Genomic DNA, 19,402 nt, shown 5'->3' on the forward strand with positions numbered 1-19,402 from the left:
ACATCAATATGAATGCGTACTTTGAAAAGAAAATTGTCCATAAAAGCCTTTAAATACCAATTATGATAGATGTAATCGTGAACACCCTGTGATCACAACTTGAATCATAATTCTCGTTTAACGCTGATTTATGATAGATAGGTCAATAAACCGAATTTCGTCTACTCTCATCTGTACTTTATGTGACCATTCCATTGTAAAGTTTATTTTATCAGAAAATGTAGATTTCCCTCTCATTGTCTCATGCTATTTTGTTACATTGACACACACACGTACACGCACACAGACACACGCACGCACACACAGACACACACACACACACACACAGAGAGAGAGAGAGAGAGAGAGAGAGAGAGAGAGAGAGAGAGAGAGAGAAGTTTGAGCCCAGAGGACATAACAGCAAGACAGTTTATAAAGATGGAAATTTGAAAAAAAGTTTAGAACATGAACTACAGATTACATGAACTGCAAACTACATGTGGATGTAGCATATTGGGGAAACGAGTATATACGTATATGAATTGCAAAGCAGGTGTATACATCAAGTAAATGGACAGTATCAGTATTATACCAACATATGAATATAATAAACTATAATGATTTTTGCAGTTTTAAAGCATCATCTCTTTTTCTGAAAGTTTTAACTAAATATTCACTCAATTGACAATTACTGGTTTGTCGTCATTAATCATCAACCAAGAAAATTTGTCCGTATTTGTTAGATAGATAAAAAAATAGTTGAGCTTGAATATATCATGAAAAAAAAACAAAAACATTTTTCTCTCTTCGACATAGAATGGACAATCAGTAAGGAAATGAAATATCTATGTAGCTATATTCTAGTATCACCTGCATATGGTGTTTATATCTCTCAACTGATTCGATACGCAAGGGCTTGTTCTGCGTGTGGTCAGTTTTAACAGGGGTTTCAACAGTCTCGATTGAAGTCAGCATTTCGCAAATTATATGGTCGTTATTATAACGATCTAGTTCGTCAATAAACCTATCATTGGGTCAAATGTTATCCGACGTTTCATACCGATTGTTAGGCCGTTCTTGGCACATTGATTTTGACTACGGATAAATCCGTTTACCTGATCAGGATATAGGGCTCACGACGGATGTGACCGGTCAACAGGGGATGCTTACTTTTCCTAGGCACCAGATCCCACATCTGGTGTGTCCAGGGGTTTGTGTTTGCCCAACTATCTATTTTGTATTGCTTATAGGAGTTATGAGGTTGATCACTTGTTCGTTGTCTTCACCTTTCATATAGTGCATCGCCTTTGTATTTCAATACATTACTCGGCCACGGAAGTCTTGCAACATCCTACTTTATTTCTTAGATACACTTTGATTTAGAAGAGATTAATGTTATTAAAACCATCATTAAAGTGCACATTTGACGATGCACTTTGAAGTGGATACTTTCAGCTAGTTGTCTTCATTGAGAGAGAGAGAGAGAGAGAGAGAGAGAGAGAGATTGGAAAATTTTTTCCTGTGACAGTAACCACCCTCTGCTATTCTTTGACCCCAAAAGTCATCCTAGGCGATTTTGGTATCACAAATACATGGTACAAACCTGAATTTCTGACTGTAATGCATACTAAAGATAGAGGTTAAATTTTCATTATCAACAGCCACGCCCTTTGCACCCATCGAGCTTGCACTAACGTAATTGGTACACCAATGATCCACTGTTTATCAAGTCACTCGAAAAATATGTTGTTTTGCTTTAGTGAAAACTCACTTGGTGTATAATGTCTTTATCCAATCTGAAGACTAATTGTGGGGTTTTTTCTGGTGGAATTTTCATACTAAAAACATATGCAACAACAGGATACCTACTTTAAAAAGATACATAACCAGATTATCAGTTATAAGTTAGATGAGGTTTGATTTAATTTCCAGGAAGATGTATGTATCTGTGGTGTATATTTCAATCCATATCAGAACTTTTGATGGACATATTCTAGACTGTAATGAAAGAAAAGTTGAAGATAACGAACAGTGATCAATATCATAAGAATACGAATGAAAGTAGGACAAACACAGACCCCTAGACACACTAGGGCTGTGATCGGGTGCTTAGGAGAAGTAAGAAGTCCCTGTAGATTGGTCATACCCGCAATACGCCCTATATCTTGATCAGGTAACTGTAGTCAAATTAATATGTAAAGAACGGCCTAAAAATTGGTATGAAACATGTCAGACATAATTCGACATAGTAAAGGTTGTATTTCTTAATTAGATAATTATATAATGAAAATAGAATTTGCAAAATGCTCATTTTAAACGAGACTGTTGATACGGGATTGTGATCTTTGGTGATTTACATGTGGATATTCTTTGATGTGGTGATTTGAATGCCAGTACAGGAATTAAGCCAGATTACATTCAGGAAGATGAGTAAATATATCCGATTGTATAATTCATACTCCATCGATCAAAGATTATAGAAGTGTCAAAGTAGATGCAAGAAGAAAAGATTTATCAACCGAGAATATTTAATGACAGGACGCTGGAAGATTAGCAGGGCAATTTTACACCTAATGATGCTTATGGTGTGTAGACTATTCTGTTGAATTAGCGATCATTTTAAACAACTTTTTTTCAAGTATCAAATGTCAGTCAAACATTATTTGAAAATTAAAATGGGAACTGTCCGCAAAATAGTGTATTCAGCTTTCGCATGAAAAGCAATGTGAAGTTTCTTTAATGTCATTTAGATACATTCTCTTTCACCAATTGAAGCTGTCAACTTTAGTTAAGACTAAAATCAGCATATTTCCATTTCCAGAAATATTTAGAATAAACAAGGTTGCATATTTTGATTCTGTAGCGACAAAATTTGTCAAAATATTCAACCGTACAGCAGATATATCCGTAAGAAAGGCCAAACCTGGTAACATAGATAAACACAAAAATATACATGTAAGAAACGGTGTGCTGCATGTTTCAAATTTATGAGAGATAATCTTATCAATCATAGTAACGTTTATACAAAATACTCTTTTGTAAATATCTCTTTTATCAACGGTACTGTGATCACAATAAAACCTGGAAAAAAATGGAACAAAGAATAGCTGCATAGAGTTGAAAATCTCGAAAAAATATCCTAAACAACATAGAAAGTTTAACTTTAATGATTGCAAGGTCATCATTCTGCTCATGATAAGAATAGTATCTTAATATAACAGTTTGGTTTTAGCATTTCCAGGGACTTAATGAAGGAAATCGTTTTTTCAAGAGTCATTTAATTGGATGGACAGTTTAAAATACTGGAAAATAATTGTTGCTTCAATGAGTTGGATGTTTCAGTATCTGAGACTAGAATTACTTAAGCTAAATTGAAAATCAATGAATATCCAGGATTAGGTAACATTAATAAATACTAGCTGCAGAACTGTGGGTCTGGGGAAATAATTTGATCTAAACATCATTTTATTCAAAAATGAATAGGAATGGGTAGCAGGGACAACTTATTTTAGCCCCCTCCCTACATGAAGGTCAGAATGGAAGTGGAACACAAAATAATCATATATATAAACATACAAACATATATATATGCACACATTCATCTACACACATACAAGTCATAAACATGTAGATATAGAGAAGGGAAAATAATAGGGACAGATCAGAGAGCTATAGATCCACCCACCGTAAACCGAAGGTTTTTAAAAGGGATGGGTCTGAAGCTCTCTGATCAGTCGCAATATTTGTTTAGAAAGCAACAGTTCTGCAGCTAACTAAATTATGATAAAATGTAGCCATTTATATTTATTCAAATGTTTGAAGAGGAAAAATTAATGTTTGTTTGAGCCAACGAATATATTAACCCGAAAGTCAGTCAGTGGGTTCCAATTTCACTTTCATATAAAGCAAGTGACACTTATTAATGATCCAAATAATCATCGCCGTCTCACCATCACAAGGGCTTATTTCCGAAACAGCCACTCGCCACAAAATAACATCTGATTATGAAAAATAATTAAGAAGTCTTGTTGGGGGGGGGGGTAAAGTTTTCCTGTACAAACTGTATTGTGAGTACAAAAAAGGTAAGATGCAAGTGTACATACTGCAGATTATATGGATGTATATTTAATTGCTGGGATAAAATTTAGAAATTCATTTCAAAATTAAGGATTATCTCCCTCATGCATAGCTCTATCCTTGGACGAATTTGGCTCCAGTTTTTGGCACTCTAGTTTTATTTTTAGCTCTTACAAGTTTATTGTTATTTCGAATTTCCAAAAATTTCGGCTTCAGCATCACTGAAGAGACATTATTTGTCGAAATGCGCATCTGGTGCATCAAAATTGGTACCGTATAAATTTTACCTTATCCACATATGGCAATTATTAAACAGATAAATTGGGGATGCAAAAACATTTAAGCTGTAGAAATATCAGTAGTATATCTATTATGGGACACTAAATTAACTTTTGTTCAAATATCTGTATCCACATGTACCTTCAAATAAATTGCACCCATCTCTAAATGAATTAAAGATATATTCAATTCAACCAAATTGGTGTTAAATTCATTTGTAGATAGTTACAGTATATTATATGTACGTTAATTTAGCGTTTCATAATCTCTGCTTACTGAACCTCTTAAAATTTTCATGGGGAGGGGAGGGCTGGGGTTCCAAAATGCGATGTAGTTTGAGATTTTACTCCGTCTATATTTTATCTACTCAATGTTTTAGATATTACTTGACTAATTCTAAGAATAATTTTTTTTTTTTAAATTACGAGGGGACTTTTTTGTTGTCAGTCAATAGCGTTATCATATAACGGACACATTACTGCACGCGTATCATTGCGCCATTGTTGTTTGCTATTGTAACATTGCGTATTTCATAATAAGGATACTTTGGTGAACAAAAAGGTCAAAATCCATCGTCTCATAACTATCTTAATGTCTCTTAAATAGTTAGACTGGGGATACATAATTCACTAAAGGTTAGCGTCTTTAGGGGGAAGATTGGTCTTCCCCATGGGCTACAGAGTCAGACTTCCAGGAGGAGTCACTATAACACAATTTGTGATATAGTTATGACAAGGGTGCCTTCTTCGTAACCGAAAAGTCCTAAATTCCATTCCCGATACTAGTGACGTTTAAACTTTAAGACGGTAAACATAACTAGTGGCCGCTCCTTCGATAACCATCATAAATGAGTCATGGATCCGCCGGATATGACCTTAAAAAAAGAGACCCCATATCACGAGAGGTCGGCACGAAAAAGAACCATAACTGTTACGCTTATGAGCGCCTTGCACAGGTACACTCAGTCTGTATAACTGTCTGTCCCTTTGTCTACCGTTGGTAAATCTCTGTATGAATGATAAATTATCGACTATGACGTAAAGAATGAATAAAAACAACCTAGTTCCATAATCACCTTGATAATTCGATAAAACGCCTCTCATTTAATAAATTATGAATAAGAAAGACTATATTTTACGCTTACTTTTACTTCAGCATGCTAAATTACATCGTCATAATTAACAGTTTCTGTGCTGATAACTTCATCTTACATAATATGATGTATAGTATTATATATGATATAACTAACGATCACACGATATATAAACGATATGATAAACAGCAATGACAGAACATGTATATATCTTATGTATATTCAAAAGCAACAAAGAATACTACGCAAATTTATTTTTGTCTGTATTATGCTGAAAATTTCATTCACATCAATATGAGAAAAAAGCTTTTAAGATCTCCACATGTATTCTAGACACTTCACTTAATTTTGTGTATTCAAAGTACTTACATTATATCTTAAAACAAAAAGTGATTGCGAAACATTTAGCCCCCGAGTATGATCATGTACAATTGTGACAAATTCCATCTCGGTAAATCAACTTCACCAGTTACATTCAAACTAGAAGTAAAGTAAGTTCTCTTGTGAATTCCCGTGTAGATCCGGGTTAGAATAGGCCCTCAGTACCCTTTGCTGGTCGCAAGAGGCGATTAAATGGGGTGGATGAGACCGCGAAAACCGAGGTCCCATATCACAGCAGGTGTGGCACGAAAAAGATCCTTCCAATGACGTCTCTATGCAAGGTGAAGATAACGAACAGTGATCAATCTCATCACTCCTACAAGCAATACAAAATAGATAGTTGGGCAAACACGGACCCCTGGACATAACAGAGGTGGGATCAGGTGCCTAGGAGGAGTAAGCATCCCCTATTGACCGGTCACACCCGCCGTGAGTCCCATATCCTGATCAGGTAAACGGAGTTACCCGCAGTCAAAACAGTGTGCCAAGAACGGCTTAATGTGAGTGAAAAATTCTCAAGAGGGACGTTAGACAATATACAATCAATCAATATACCTATCTTGTGTGTACGTCAGATCATTATACTTCTGAAGTCTCGGTTTTCATGGATTATCCAATAAATTTCAAAGATATAGTCGACATGCACTATTTACATAATGTTTCAGCATACAGAAATATTCACAAAATCACATCTGATCAAAACTGTAAAATACTGTGGACAGTCAATCCATGGATTTCAATAATTTGGCGGATATTCAAACGTTATGACCACGTTAAGGCTGCAGACAAACTAAGAGATGGACAGACAGATAATAAACACTATGTCCTTACATTGTATCTTCTTTCTCGGGAGCAAAATGTTTTCGTCAAGAATAGATTTTCAAAAGTTCGAACGAGAAAAAAAGTGAATGTTGTGTAACTTATTTGGAGATCGAAGACTTATCTGGTACGTTACAAGCAAACTGAATCTTACAACTAATCTACGGGAAAAGACATAAATCTACGAAAAGGCATATCACCAGTAAACAAACCTTCCAAAATATATTCAATTTTGAATGTCGTCTTGTAATTAAGAGTATGTGAACTATACACAGTATGTATTACATATAAACAATTATATCACAACTATATAAACAACTTTCCAATGAGCAGAACACTAATAATCAAATTCCTATACAAAGCAAGTCAGTACTTATAATTCAATGAGAAACCCATGGGTCTTACATTTTAACTGTTACAACGTTTCAATGGAGAACTCTTATCAAAAAACGGTCTTAATTATTATTACAAAATTGAAAACAAATGTTTGTAAAAGACTGATGTCCCTGTAAGGCAGCAAAGTAATTAGAAAGGAATGTACATGCGAAATATGAAAGCCCTATCACTAACCAGTCAAAAGATATGGCATAGGTTAAAGTTTGTTAAGGTAGGTCATACTCCAAGGTCAAGATCCTGAGGTAAAAACAAATCTTGGTACAAAATGAAAGATCTTGTCACATGAAATACACACATGAAAAATGAAAGCCATATCACCAGTCAATCAAATGTTATGGGTAAGATTAAAATGTGTGCGGACAAACATATAAATACTATGTACCCCCGAATCTTCGATTACAGGGAATAATAATTTGTCCTTAGCTTTCCGTTTTTTATTCCATGTCTAAGAATGAAATGGGATTTTAAACTATACAGCATTTTCACTTCATGACTACCGCTCTAAAAAAAAAAAACCTCTGTAACTAGTACGTAGGAGTAAACATCCCCTGTTCACCGGTCACACCCGCCGTGAGCCCTCTATCTTGATCAGGTAAACGGAATAACCCGTTTCCAAAATCAGTATTTTAAAAAAGGCTTAATAATTGGTATGGGATATCTCAGACAGCATTTGATCTAATGACAGGTTGTATTTGTAAATTGAATCATTATAACGACTATAAAATTTGCAAAACTTCCCAAGTTTTTAACGATAATGTTAAAACTTCTGTAACATCAACGTTTTAGCAAGTTGCCCGTTTAGATTTAAAAATTGATTATACGAAGAAATAATAGCCCTAACAGCCCTAGGACCACAGCCCTTGACCACAGGGGCCATGAATTACGCAATTCTGGTCAAGACATCTTTGCTTATCTATATACACAGCTTGTCGGTTAAATATAATTTAAAAATAAAGAAAAAGAGTTTTAAAGATTGCATTATTCTCAAAGGTTTTAATTCCCATATTAGTACCAGATCCAAAAACTCAGTAAAAAAAAATTGATGGAAGCTTCTTTCCTTAATATCACTTTATACTTAGTTTGGTTGCTGAGAAAATTAACAGAAAACCTTACCTAGAGACCATGAATTTCACAATTTTGGTGAAGGTTTCTTATATTTTACTGTGTACACAGTTTGATTTCTTGATGCCTAGGAGTCTAGAAAGATTTTCACACAAATGATGCATTTTCATTATTATGAACCATGAAGTCTTACCAAACACCAAAACTCCTGACCCAGGGGCCATGGATTTCACAATTTGGCAGAGACATCCAGGTTTACCATTACTATACACATAATGTACTGTTTGCTAGATGTCCCTGAGTAAAGAAAATTATTAAAGATTGTGTCATATTTCTGGTTTCGATCCTACCTCTCAGGCCTCAGGGGTACAGTAACAATAATATTCGCAATTTAACTTCCATTTGCTTCAGAGTTGTTCATGCAAATTTTATGAAAAATGGTCACGTGCGTTTACAAAAACCATGTCCAAATGTTAATGGACGACGGAACAATCGCAATAGGTCATTTGAGTGACTCGGGTGATCTTTTGTAAAGCCTCACCAGCTTAAAACATTTGCTCATTGAAAACAAAATCACAGTCTGGTTAAATGTGACGTTTGTTGGTATGACTGTCAATAACCCAAAAACAAGGCAAAACATGACATATAATTCGGCAATATAACGTTTGTTCGTATGACTCAATAACTCACAAACAAGGCAAAAATGACAAATAATTAGGTGATGTACCGCTTGTTGGTGTAACTGCCAATTACTCAAAACAAGGCACAAAATAATAAATGATTAGACAATGCTATTTCTGTGATGTTTGGACTCTAATTAGCAGTACTAATCACTTGAAGAAACAAGCATGAATTCTGAATGCCGTTTATAACATTGATTTAATATCGACTGCTAAAGTAATGTTAGTTATGCTAAAGTCAATAACGGTATATTGGGATTTCTGCAAATGAATATATACGTGAAACACTTTCAGAAAGCTGAAATTTAGTTCAATCAACATGTCATTTATAAGGTGGTCTCAAATTGAAAACTAAAGTATCCTAAAATGTCTTTATCTTTATTTTGCTTTACCTTTATTTTACCGATATAACTTTTGCTGTATCTTTTAGTTTTCATTTTATTTATCCATCAATCGTCATTGTATGATTGCAAAAACAACATACATCTTAATAAAGTATGTTTGGTGAATAAATAGCAATAAACAATAACAATCGTCACTTGTCTAATGGCACGAAACGAATAAATCGTGCTTGTTTCTTCTTTGATGAAAACATTTTCTAATATGCAACAACAATCTTAATTAGCATATGAATTCGTTATGTTTAGAATGTTCATACCACACGAATGTACAATAAAAGCACATAGGCTTAGCAAAGTTAAAACAATAAATACATTGATCTTGCTTCGAAGTATGCCCTCCAACGTTTTCATTCACTTCCATAGCTTTCATCCTCATAAAACACCACATTAATTCTTGTATTATCGTCACTAATTTCTTCCATTAACTTCACCTGTAAACAAATACAAATTGCTCTGTGAAACTCAGATCGATATACCGATTCCCATATTTTTTGTGGAACATATCCAAAGTGGGATATTTTTGAAATTCTTTATTTGAATCTCCACGTGATTTGCAATAAACAAACCCAATATTACTGATCCATGGACAAGAAAGAATAGGGTGAAGACAAAAATCGCACTCAAACTTACTAAAGAATAAAAAAAATTGAGACTATGACAAATATGAATTTCTGGAAACTCCTATGGCGGAATTACATTTGTAAGTGCCTAATAAGAAGAGTAAACACCCCTGTTGACCCGTCACAGCTGTCATGAACCCTATATTTTGACCAGGTAAACGGAGTAATCCGTAGCCAAAATCAATATGTAAAGAACAGCCTAACAATTTGTATGAAACATGTCAGACAGCATTTGACCTCATGGCAGGTTGGATTTGTAAATAAGATCATTATAACGACCATAGCATGTACAATTTTGAAAGAGGCCTTTCTGTTCTACATGGCTATAAATTTACTTTTTCTTGCAGGTGTGCAATTGTAGAGAAGATTTTTGAAAATTGGTCATTTGTGGCAGTGTTTGCGCCGCTCATAAGGCTAAGGGAGTGCAGGAGTCCTGGAATTTAAAGTTATAGTCCTCATGTCTCAAAGATGCTTCATACCAAACATGAAAATAATTGGAATTTTATTTATTAAGACGTTTAAAATGTTCAATTATTAATGCACACATTGAATCATTATAACCATTTTATTCCCACCCTTGTCCCATAATCTCTACCCCTTGGATCATGAAATTTACAAATTTGTTAAAGGGCTACCTGCTCCTTTAATGTCCATTCAGTTTCAATTTAGCATCAATTGCAGCAAAGAAGGTGTTATTTACATAAAGATCATATGACAAGTTTGACCCCACCCTGGAGTCAAAACCTCTATCCCTGAAATGAAATTAACAAATTCGGTTTAGGCCACCCTGCTCTACATGACTATGGATTTAATTTTTCTTACATTTGTGTGGTTAGAAAGAAAAGTTTTGAATACTGGTCAAGTTTTGGCAGTTTTTGCCCCACCCTTAAGGCCCCCAGGGGTGCAGTAATCCTGAAATTTACAATTTATGCATCCTTCCCTTGTCTCAAAGATGTTTCATACCAAATGTGGAGAAAAGTGGACGGGTAGTTTTCAAGAAGTTAAGTATGTTCAATGTTATCGTACGACAACCGACGCAGACCAATAGCAATATATCACCTGTGTAAATCAAGTGACCTAGTAAAAGTGACTCAAACATACGCATTCTAATAGGAGAAAAGATGTTTTTATAAATTTCTTACCTCTTAAAACAAGACATACAAGAAGAAGAGGTTTGTGTATTCTCTGTTTTATGTACTTGGAATGTTTCGTTATCATCATCTGTAAAGACATAAAAACAGAGTTTAAACAGCGATGTTGTAATATATTCCCATAGGAAGAAACGTTGCATTAAGTTTCTAAGGAAACATCCTTGTCAAACCTAAAGATATCCTCATATGGACTCAAGAGTCCCGGATATCAATCTTTATCAACTCGAATGTACTTTCCCAATCTTACCTTACGGAAAAAAAACCCAACCAACGAGTGACATAAGTATACCGCATGTTTTGGCATAAAACAATTGTTTTCCACCAAATTACACATTTTAGGTGTTCGTAAGAAAGTATCCTATTGTAATACACTGACAATGGGTGGTGTTCCTATTTGCAAAATGTTATAAACCATCTATTATGTAGACAAAATAAGCTTACTCGCTAAAAACGCACCAAAAACCTACAATTGCATAGATTTCAAAGAAAATATGATCGATTCTAGTCTACAATATGGAGGTGCTACATCACAAAATATGCTTATTTTTCTTAGAATAACAATAGTGATAACTCAGTGGTAGAGCGGTAACCCGGAGGTCGTGAGTTCAAGTCCCGCTCGTGCCATGGCCGCGTCAAACCCAAGCTGTAACCAAAGATAAGTGATTTCTCCTTCACCAAACGTTTGATTGGTGTTTAAATCATTGGTCTAAATTTGTGGTACTTCACCTAGAGTTGGTGACGTTTCAATATGAATGAGAAATTCTCGACGTAACATAAACAATAAAGCTGTATCTTTATATTTACACGATTGGTCTTAATATGCATGATATAGTACAGTGTATCAAGGCCTTGGGGACGATGGGAAAAAGAATATGGTACCTTTAGTTTTGGGTTGATTTTCCGGGTAGCTATGCATATTTTTCACATAATCCTCTCCAATTCGTTGAAATACCGTATCTAAAGATAAAACGTTAACATTAATAAGTACTTTGATTTCCTATGGAAATAACAACATTAACGATATACGAGGGGTGATCAATAAGTTATCGGTCCGTGTAAGTTCCCGAACAATGCAAAACAATCGCCTGATATGTTTTTGCGTAATTCAGTTATTTATACCATGTATTTTTGTCCCAGCAACAAGTTACGGTTATGACTTTAGGAGACGTTAAACTATGATCAGAATTTGCAACGGATTTTTCGTATAATATTTATTCTTGCCTTGCGTAATCTCCCTGACATTTCAGGATTTCATATGTGTATGCTCAATATCAAAATTCAAGTACAGCGTTGAATTCCAATAACTTTTTGATAACCCCTCGAAGATAAAATCTGGTATCTAAAGATGATGAAATCTCAACAGAACATATTTAATTTATTTTCAACTGTATCCCATACCTACGTTCTCTCCCGTTAGACTAGACGTCTCAAAGAGGGCCGTTTGCAGGTCTGAAATGTCCATAGACAATGTGTTATAATTATCTCAATACACAATTGCAAAGTTTCTCAATAGTTGTATCCCTTTGTTGAAGTCTTACGTGTGGTGAGGCGCAAAAGATAAACACATGAGAGAGGAAACATTCAAGACATTGATACATTGCCTCTAGATCATCAGATGTAACAAAAACTAAACAGAGACATAAAGTTTATGAGGAATCCAGAGAATCATATCCGACAAATATCAAAATTTATCAAAAAACCGTCTATCTTTGTTAAAAGTATCGATCATGTCGGAGTGAAAATTAGTTCATAATATTAATAAATCCCGAGAATTTAATAATCATAACTTATCTTCAACACGTTTTTCTTACTATGGCTATTCTGATGTGTACTACATGCATCGGTCGATTTAATAAACAGAAACTATTTTGATCACTTTTATTAGCATTATCTACCTTTCCAGTCCGTAATACACATGTACATATATGTACGTTACAAACATAAGGTGAAGATAATGAACAGTGATCAATCTCATAACTCCTATAAGCAATACGAAATAGATAGTACCATCAAGCATTCAATGGAATGCCAAATGTTCCTCCATTACAAAACAGCTACATGTATGCAAGGTGAAGATAACGAACAGTGATCAATCTCATAACTCTCAAAACTTGCCTACTGTCACGCAATGAAAGTCTATGTAATAATACATAACAACTGCGATACTTTCCGTTTCAAATGGTGTTTTTTCCAGCTGTCTTTTTTTGTTTGATTTTTGCTTGTTTTAAAAATTAACTTGAATACATACGAATGCATAATTATCTGCACTCCGCGACACAGTTGAATGATTTTGTTGGATTTTTTCTACCACCGATAATTATTAATTGCAAATTGAAAACGTACCTTCTGCTATCACTTGAGCCTCATTCTCAGACACTGCCCTGGCGTTTGGGTCATTGTCAATCAAATCTTTTTTTGTTCCACATATATACATTCGGCAATACTACAAAATAGGTAAATACATAACAAGTCATACCACATGGAAACAAAACAAGGAGGAAGTCAAGGAAAAGGGTGAAGATAACGAACAAGTGATCAATCTCATAACTCCTATAAGGAATATAAAATTAAGAGTTGAGCAAACACGGACCCCTGGAGACACCAGACGTGGGATCAGGTGTCTAGGAGGAATGAGCATCCTCTGTTGAAATGAATTTCACCTAATCCTGGAAAACCATTTTTTCGGTACATTTAAATCCCAAATGCAGTCAAAACTTGAGCTACGTACTATGAGTCTACGATAACTTTCATACAATTAAATATTCTTTAAGCATTATTCAGTATATCGTGTTTATTTCATAAAAAGATGATACCTGTTCATTTTCCTGTAGTTCCCCTACCCAATATCGAATTTTCTCGAAACTTGATTTATCTGTAAGGTCATAACATAATATGGCTGCCCGTGCCCCTCGGTAATACATTTTGGCCATGGACTGGTATCTTTCACTACCGGCTGTGTCCTATAGTAAAAAGTATCTGCATAATGTAAATGTATCTATTCCGTCCGCATCTATTATGTTGTGGCAGTATAATAAAATCAACGCTACATAGATTGTTGCGTACCCATATATTGAGCGTTACCCTTTTCCCAAGAGCCTGGATCTTTTTAGACACAAAAGCTGCTCCGATTGTCTACAAAACAAAACAATACTGGCCATCAATACAGGAATATCCGCTGGTTACTTTAATGAAAACATGTAATATCAAATGTATTTCGTTTTATTAACAATAGCTGTCGTGTTTCATTTCAATAATGGGAAGAGAACACAAGACGTACTCCATCATGTACAGCTGGAAATGTTTATATTTGGAAAATATCAACAACACAATGATTTTTCTGATAACCATAAATCTGATAAAAAGCATTCAATTATGTTCAGAAAGCCAGTATAATAACAGTGTGATATGCAATACCTTTATGATTTGATATAAACTTATTAATTTTCCCCATCAATTTGATTATCATATGAAACGTAACGCCTAATCTTGAGTAATCTTTCACTGTTTTCATACAGAAAAAGGGATTTATAAAATATTCTGAAGAAAAGACAATGAAATACAAAACAATTGTAACAACTGTACCTATTACATTGATTTTAAACACTGACATACATTCTTCCAAACTATCGACAGTAACGATGGAGAAGGAGAAAACTCCTGATAATAATCGTAAATGTATGCAGTACTGTAATCTCCATGGATGTTATAAATGTACATTTATGGAATTGACTTGTACAAGGTACATGTGGTTGAAGATAATGGATCTCAATCTTGGTTGTTGCGTCTACTGCTCGAATTAAATTCATTGTATTGAAAATGAATACGGACCATAATGTTAATGCATGAGCTTCACGAGTTTAGTTTTTTGTTTTTTTTTTTTTGTTTCGATGTTTTCTGCCACACTCAATAATTTTTCAGTTATATGGTGGCGCCCAGTTTTTATTGGTGGAAGAGAGAACCCAGATACAATGTACCTGGGAAGAGACCACCGACCTTCCGAAAGTTTACGAGTTTAGTAAACGTATCTATACTTCTAACTGTACCTAAATCTTCTCTAATAAATGTTCAAGGGTAAAGATGACTTTCTAAGATGCAATGCATTTTCAGTATACGAACCACATAGCCCAATCCTTGGACCTGATTAATGTGAACTTTAAAAATCTTATTGCAACCGCAAAGCAAATTAAAGAATGTATTTAACTTCAATCTATACAGCATGACATACTTGTATGTCATATACACAAATTGTCACTTTGTTGTTTCTGAGAAGACTTTTCAGAATGATTTACTCAATATGCTCCAATGTGTAAATTCTAAGCCCCCTCTTTTTTTTTTTTTAGGTTCATCCTTCCTGTGGGAACATGGATATCAACTGTACAGATATTAATCCCCACGATATTAATCCCCACTTTATGAAATTACTTGCAAATTAAAAAATTGTGGCCTTAAGTAGCATGTTGTAAATGAACTCTAACTGATCTTTTCCCATAAACATTTGAACCTCGGAAGGTTATGGATTAAAAATCCAATGATAACTGCTTATGAACTTCAAAAACCTTATGCTTTTTGTTGGTTTTATTTTGTTCTTTTTATTTTTGTGCTTTGTCCTTTCGTTTGTTTTTCCTTTCTTTCCTATAGCAAAAACAATTTATCATAAGATTATCATGCAAAACGTTTATTCCTTAATGTGGTCCTACACTGGTCACTGAAGACAATGTTTCAAGAAATCTTCGGCTACAATACACTTCATGAAAATTTTACAAATAGACTGAAAAGGATTTTCCCTGTATAACAGTAGTTCAAAATTTGAAAATGAAGAAAGATTTATGTAAATAGCATGTCTTCTTCGGCTTCAAACATATAATTAAGCGCTATTTGCTGTCAATGTCCTAGAAGTGATTATGCTAGCAGACTTACTTTTACCATTTATGACATTATAAATATAAGGGAATAATCTTGTCTTTTGCGACACACACAGTGACTTATTGATTGATTGATTGTTTTGCCGTTTTTCGCCACACTCAACCATTTTTCAGTTTTCTGCTTGCGCCCAGTTTTTATTGGTGGAAGAGAGAACCCAGATACAATGTATCTGGTAAGAGACCACCGACCTTCCGAAAGTAAACTGGGAAACTTTCTCACTTACCGGCGCGAGCGAGATTTGAACCCGCGCTGACCAGATGTGAGAGGCCGTTTGATATTGAGCGAGATGCTCTAACCACTTGGCCATGGAGGCCCCACATAGACTTAAAATTGTTTGATAAATCATAGTCCACATACAGCGTCGAATCGCCCAATTTATTGTAAGGTATAATACAATTATGTTGGGCGATACTGTATGTGCTAAATGTCTTACGTCTCAGCGAATTATTCGTCACCTTACAATAAATCATCATATAAATCGATTTGTTTTCTAAGTGTAATTGATTCAAAACACAGCAGTGTTCTTTTCGCATGCAAATAATACAAATTGAATAAAAGATAAAATTTCTGTATTTCCAATTATTCCATTCCATAAAATGCCAAATTTTGACAAGAACTTCATTATTCTAGACGGCACTTTGACAGGGAACCTATGGTTGGAAGGAAATTTTGCCTCGTATAATTGTCTATGTTTACATGTATTCTACGTCGATTTTCCAAATGTTAATGTGCTTGTACATTTTTCTTATTGTGATGACCGAAAGTAAAAAATGGAAGTATCTAAACACAAGAACGATGCTTGATTTCAGAACATTCAACTTTATCCATAGGATAATAGAAGATGATCATGATTAAGGATAGTGGCAAAAAAGTATTTGTCAATTTCTTTTCTCAAACCTGAAAATGAAAGGTGAAAATAACTAACAGTGATCAATCTCATAACGCCTAAAAGGAATTCAAAATACAACGTTGGGAAAACACGAACCCCTGGACGTACCAGAGGTGCAAGCATCCCATGTCGACCGGTCACATCCGCCTTGAGCCCTATGTCTTGATCAGGTGAACGGAGTAATCCGTAGTCAAAATCAGTGCGCCAAGAACGGCCTAACAATCGATATAGAACATGTCAAACAGAATTTGACCCAATGATATATTGTATTGGTAAGTAAGACAATCATAACGACAATAGAATTTGCAAAGTGCTGACTTTAAATAAGACTGTTGAAACGCTTGTAACTTCAACTTGTTTGTCAGTAGCCTGCTTCGATTTAAAAACTAATCATACGCAGAACAAACTCTTGCGTATCGAATCAATTGTGAAATATAAACACCATATGCAGGTAATAATGGAATATTGCCACCTAAATATGGGAAGTTGACGATGGAGAAGCTGAAATCATCCCGTTTTTCATAAAGTTGAGTTGTTAATTTGCCGTCAATATTCATTTTCAATAGAAAATCTAAGTTCGAAGCAGATGTGGAGGACATTGTGGTGTCTTTGATCTCGAGTTCACAGGAATATATTGAATTGACATTTGAATGAAAATTATTGTTGTTAATAGATGAAAACTTCGTCAATGTATCTAAACGTCGACTTGAAGGCCACAGCATGACAATTTTTCTTCTCCCGTAGAAGCGCTTGAACAAACTCTGCTTCATAAAACTATAAAAACAGGTTAGCTAACAAAGGAGCACAATTCGTGCTCATGAGAATTTCAACAAGCTATCTAAATGTTGAATAGAAGACCATAGCAAGAGATTTCGTCTTCTCATGTTCAAAGTTTTGAATAATTTTCCCTCGTAAGAATATAAAAACAGGCCTGCTAACAAAGACGCACAATTAGTGCCCATGGAAATTGCAACAGACTGTTGGAAGACCTGATCACCAAAGACTACGAAGATATTGTGAATGAGGATCTCCAGCATATTTTTATTTCAACTTCAGAGTACTTGTGTGTGGAATCAGAGTGGTGTTTAACGTAGGTCGCGGGTTTACAGACCCTTTTTTCTCACTCGAAAACCCCACATGAAAATTTGACCGATGCATTTTGACAATGTATGTGCTACTCTGTGAAAATTGTTTTTCAGTCAACAGCACAGTTTGTTTTAGTAATTACGTCTTCAAAATACCATTGTTTTAACGGTAGCGACACTGTTTTTCATTGAATTATATAGAAAATAGTGATTGACTTTATTCATTGCATAATTCAACTTAAAATAGACAGAATTTGGTGCTGTTCATCTTGATAATATTAATATCAAAGCGAAATAAAGGCAATTTGAAAAATATTTATGAAAAACATATGGGGTAATCGAGTTCGTTTTTTACAGGAAAAGATGTCAAAGTTTGATAAAAACCATCAAAGCAGTGCATTTTTAACAAATCACGTTACAAATATTCGCCACGTCATTCAACAACGTTAATCGTTTACTTTCCATGCATCACTTCAAAAAGAACTCAAAACAACATTATTGACTCCTGGTTTTGAAGGGGAAATCAAATATATATGGACAAAATGAGCAATTATTTACAAAATACATATCGCTGAATTTTTTAATATATATAAATGTGTACATATATCACGCCATATATCTTGATTGTGTTGCGCGGCTAATAACATTAAAATTCTTTTCTTCTTTTACGATCACATGATCGCAGTGACAATGAATAAACTAATATAATAGTGTGATTTTATTTTTGAATCCCATTAAGGTTAAATTTTCAATTTCATATAGTTTAATCATGTCTTAATATTCTAACCAGAAATACAACTAAAGTTGTTTCTATTTTACCATATATGTATGTTTATTTAACACACACAAACACATCAAAATACTCACTTTCCCAAGCCAAACAACCCCTCCAAAACATGAACACGGTTTAAAATTATAATTATTTTTAACTTGTATTGCAGATTCACTTGAAACGTCAGCTACTATTTTTTAATTTTCAAAACAACTTCACTCTCTTGTTCTTTTTACATTTAGAGTCTTCAGCTCGTTGCAGTGTTTGAAATAACCGTGCGCCCGACCGCCCGAGAGGCATAGATATCACGGGCGAATAAATTTCTTAATAAAGACGCCCGATCGGATGTGATGAAATTCCCACTAAATGAAATTGAGATGAATCAACTTCATTAGTATACCTGTAACGAAATGGACAGACCTCGTCAATTTAGTACATTTTACTGCATAATCTACCGTATATCAAAATTTCAATGAAATAAAATGTACATGTACTAGAAACGAATTAGGTCCATCGTATTTCATTAGAAGATAGATTGAAGTCAGCATTTCGCAAATTCTATGGTCGTTATAACGATCTAGTTCGTCAATACAACATCGCATTGGGTCAAATGCTGTCTGACGTGTTTCATACCGATTGTTAAGCCGTTCTTGGCACACTGATTTTGACTGCGGATAACTCTGTTTACCTGATCAGGATATGGGGATCACGGCGGGTGTGACCGGTCAATAGGGGATGCTTACTCCTCCTAGGCACCTGATCCCACCTCTGGTGTGTCCAGGGGTCCGTGTTTGC

The 19,402-nt window shown here is 34.7% G+C and overlaps 1 protein-coding gene across 4 annotated transcripts in view; it reads right to left on the reverse strand.

Annotated features, from left to right (window-relative positions):
- Positions 1 to 5,463: 5,463 nt before the first annotated feature.
- LOC125658006 (ras-related protein Rab-24-like) overlaps positions 5,464 to 19,402 on the reverse strand; it is a 48,457-nt gene continuing 34,518 nt past the window's right edge. For all 4 annotated transcript variants that reach the window (XM_048889018.2, XM_048889017.2, XM_048889020.2 and 1 more), the window contains exons 2-8: positions 14,002 to 14,070; positions 13,752 to 13,898; positions 13,282 to 13,381; positions 12,337 to 12,387; positions 11,818 to 11,895; positions 10,930 to 11,008; positions 5,464 to 9,598 (exon numbers count right to left, since the gene is read on the reverse strand). In XM_048889018.2, coding sequence (XP_048744975.1) covers positions 9,595 to 9,598; positions 10,930 to 11,008; positions 11,818 to 11,895; positions 12,337 to 12,387; positions 13,282 to 13,381; positions 13,752 to 13,898; positions 14,002 to 14,070 — 528 coding nt within the window. In that variant the 3' untranslated portion in view covers positions 5,464 to 9,594. The remainder of the gene's footprint in view (positions 9,599 to 10,929; positions 11,009 to 11,817; positions 11,896 to 12,336; positions 12,388 to 13,281; positions 13,382 to 13,751; positions 13,899 to 14,001; positions 14,071 to 19,402) is intronic.

This window comes from Ostrea edulis, chromosome 9 (genome assembly GCF_947568905.1).
Source record: "Ostrea edulis chromosome 9, xbOstEdul1.1, whole genome shotgun sequence".
NCBI lineage: Eukaryota > Metazoa > Mollusca > Bivalvia > Ostreida > Ostreidae > Ostrea > Ostrea edulis.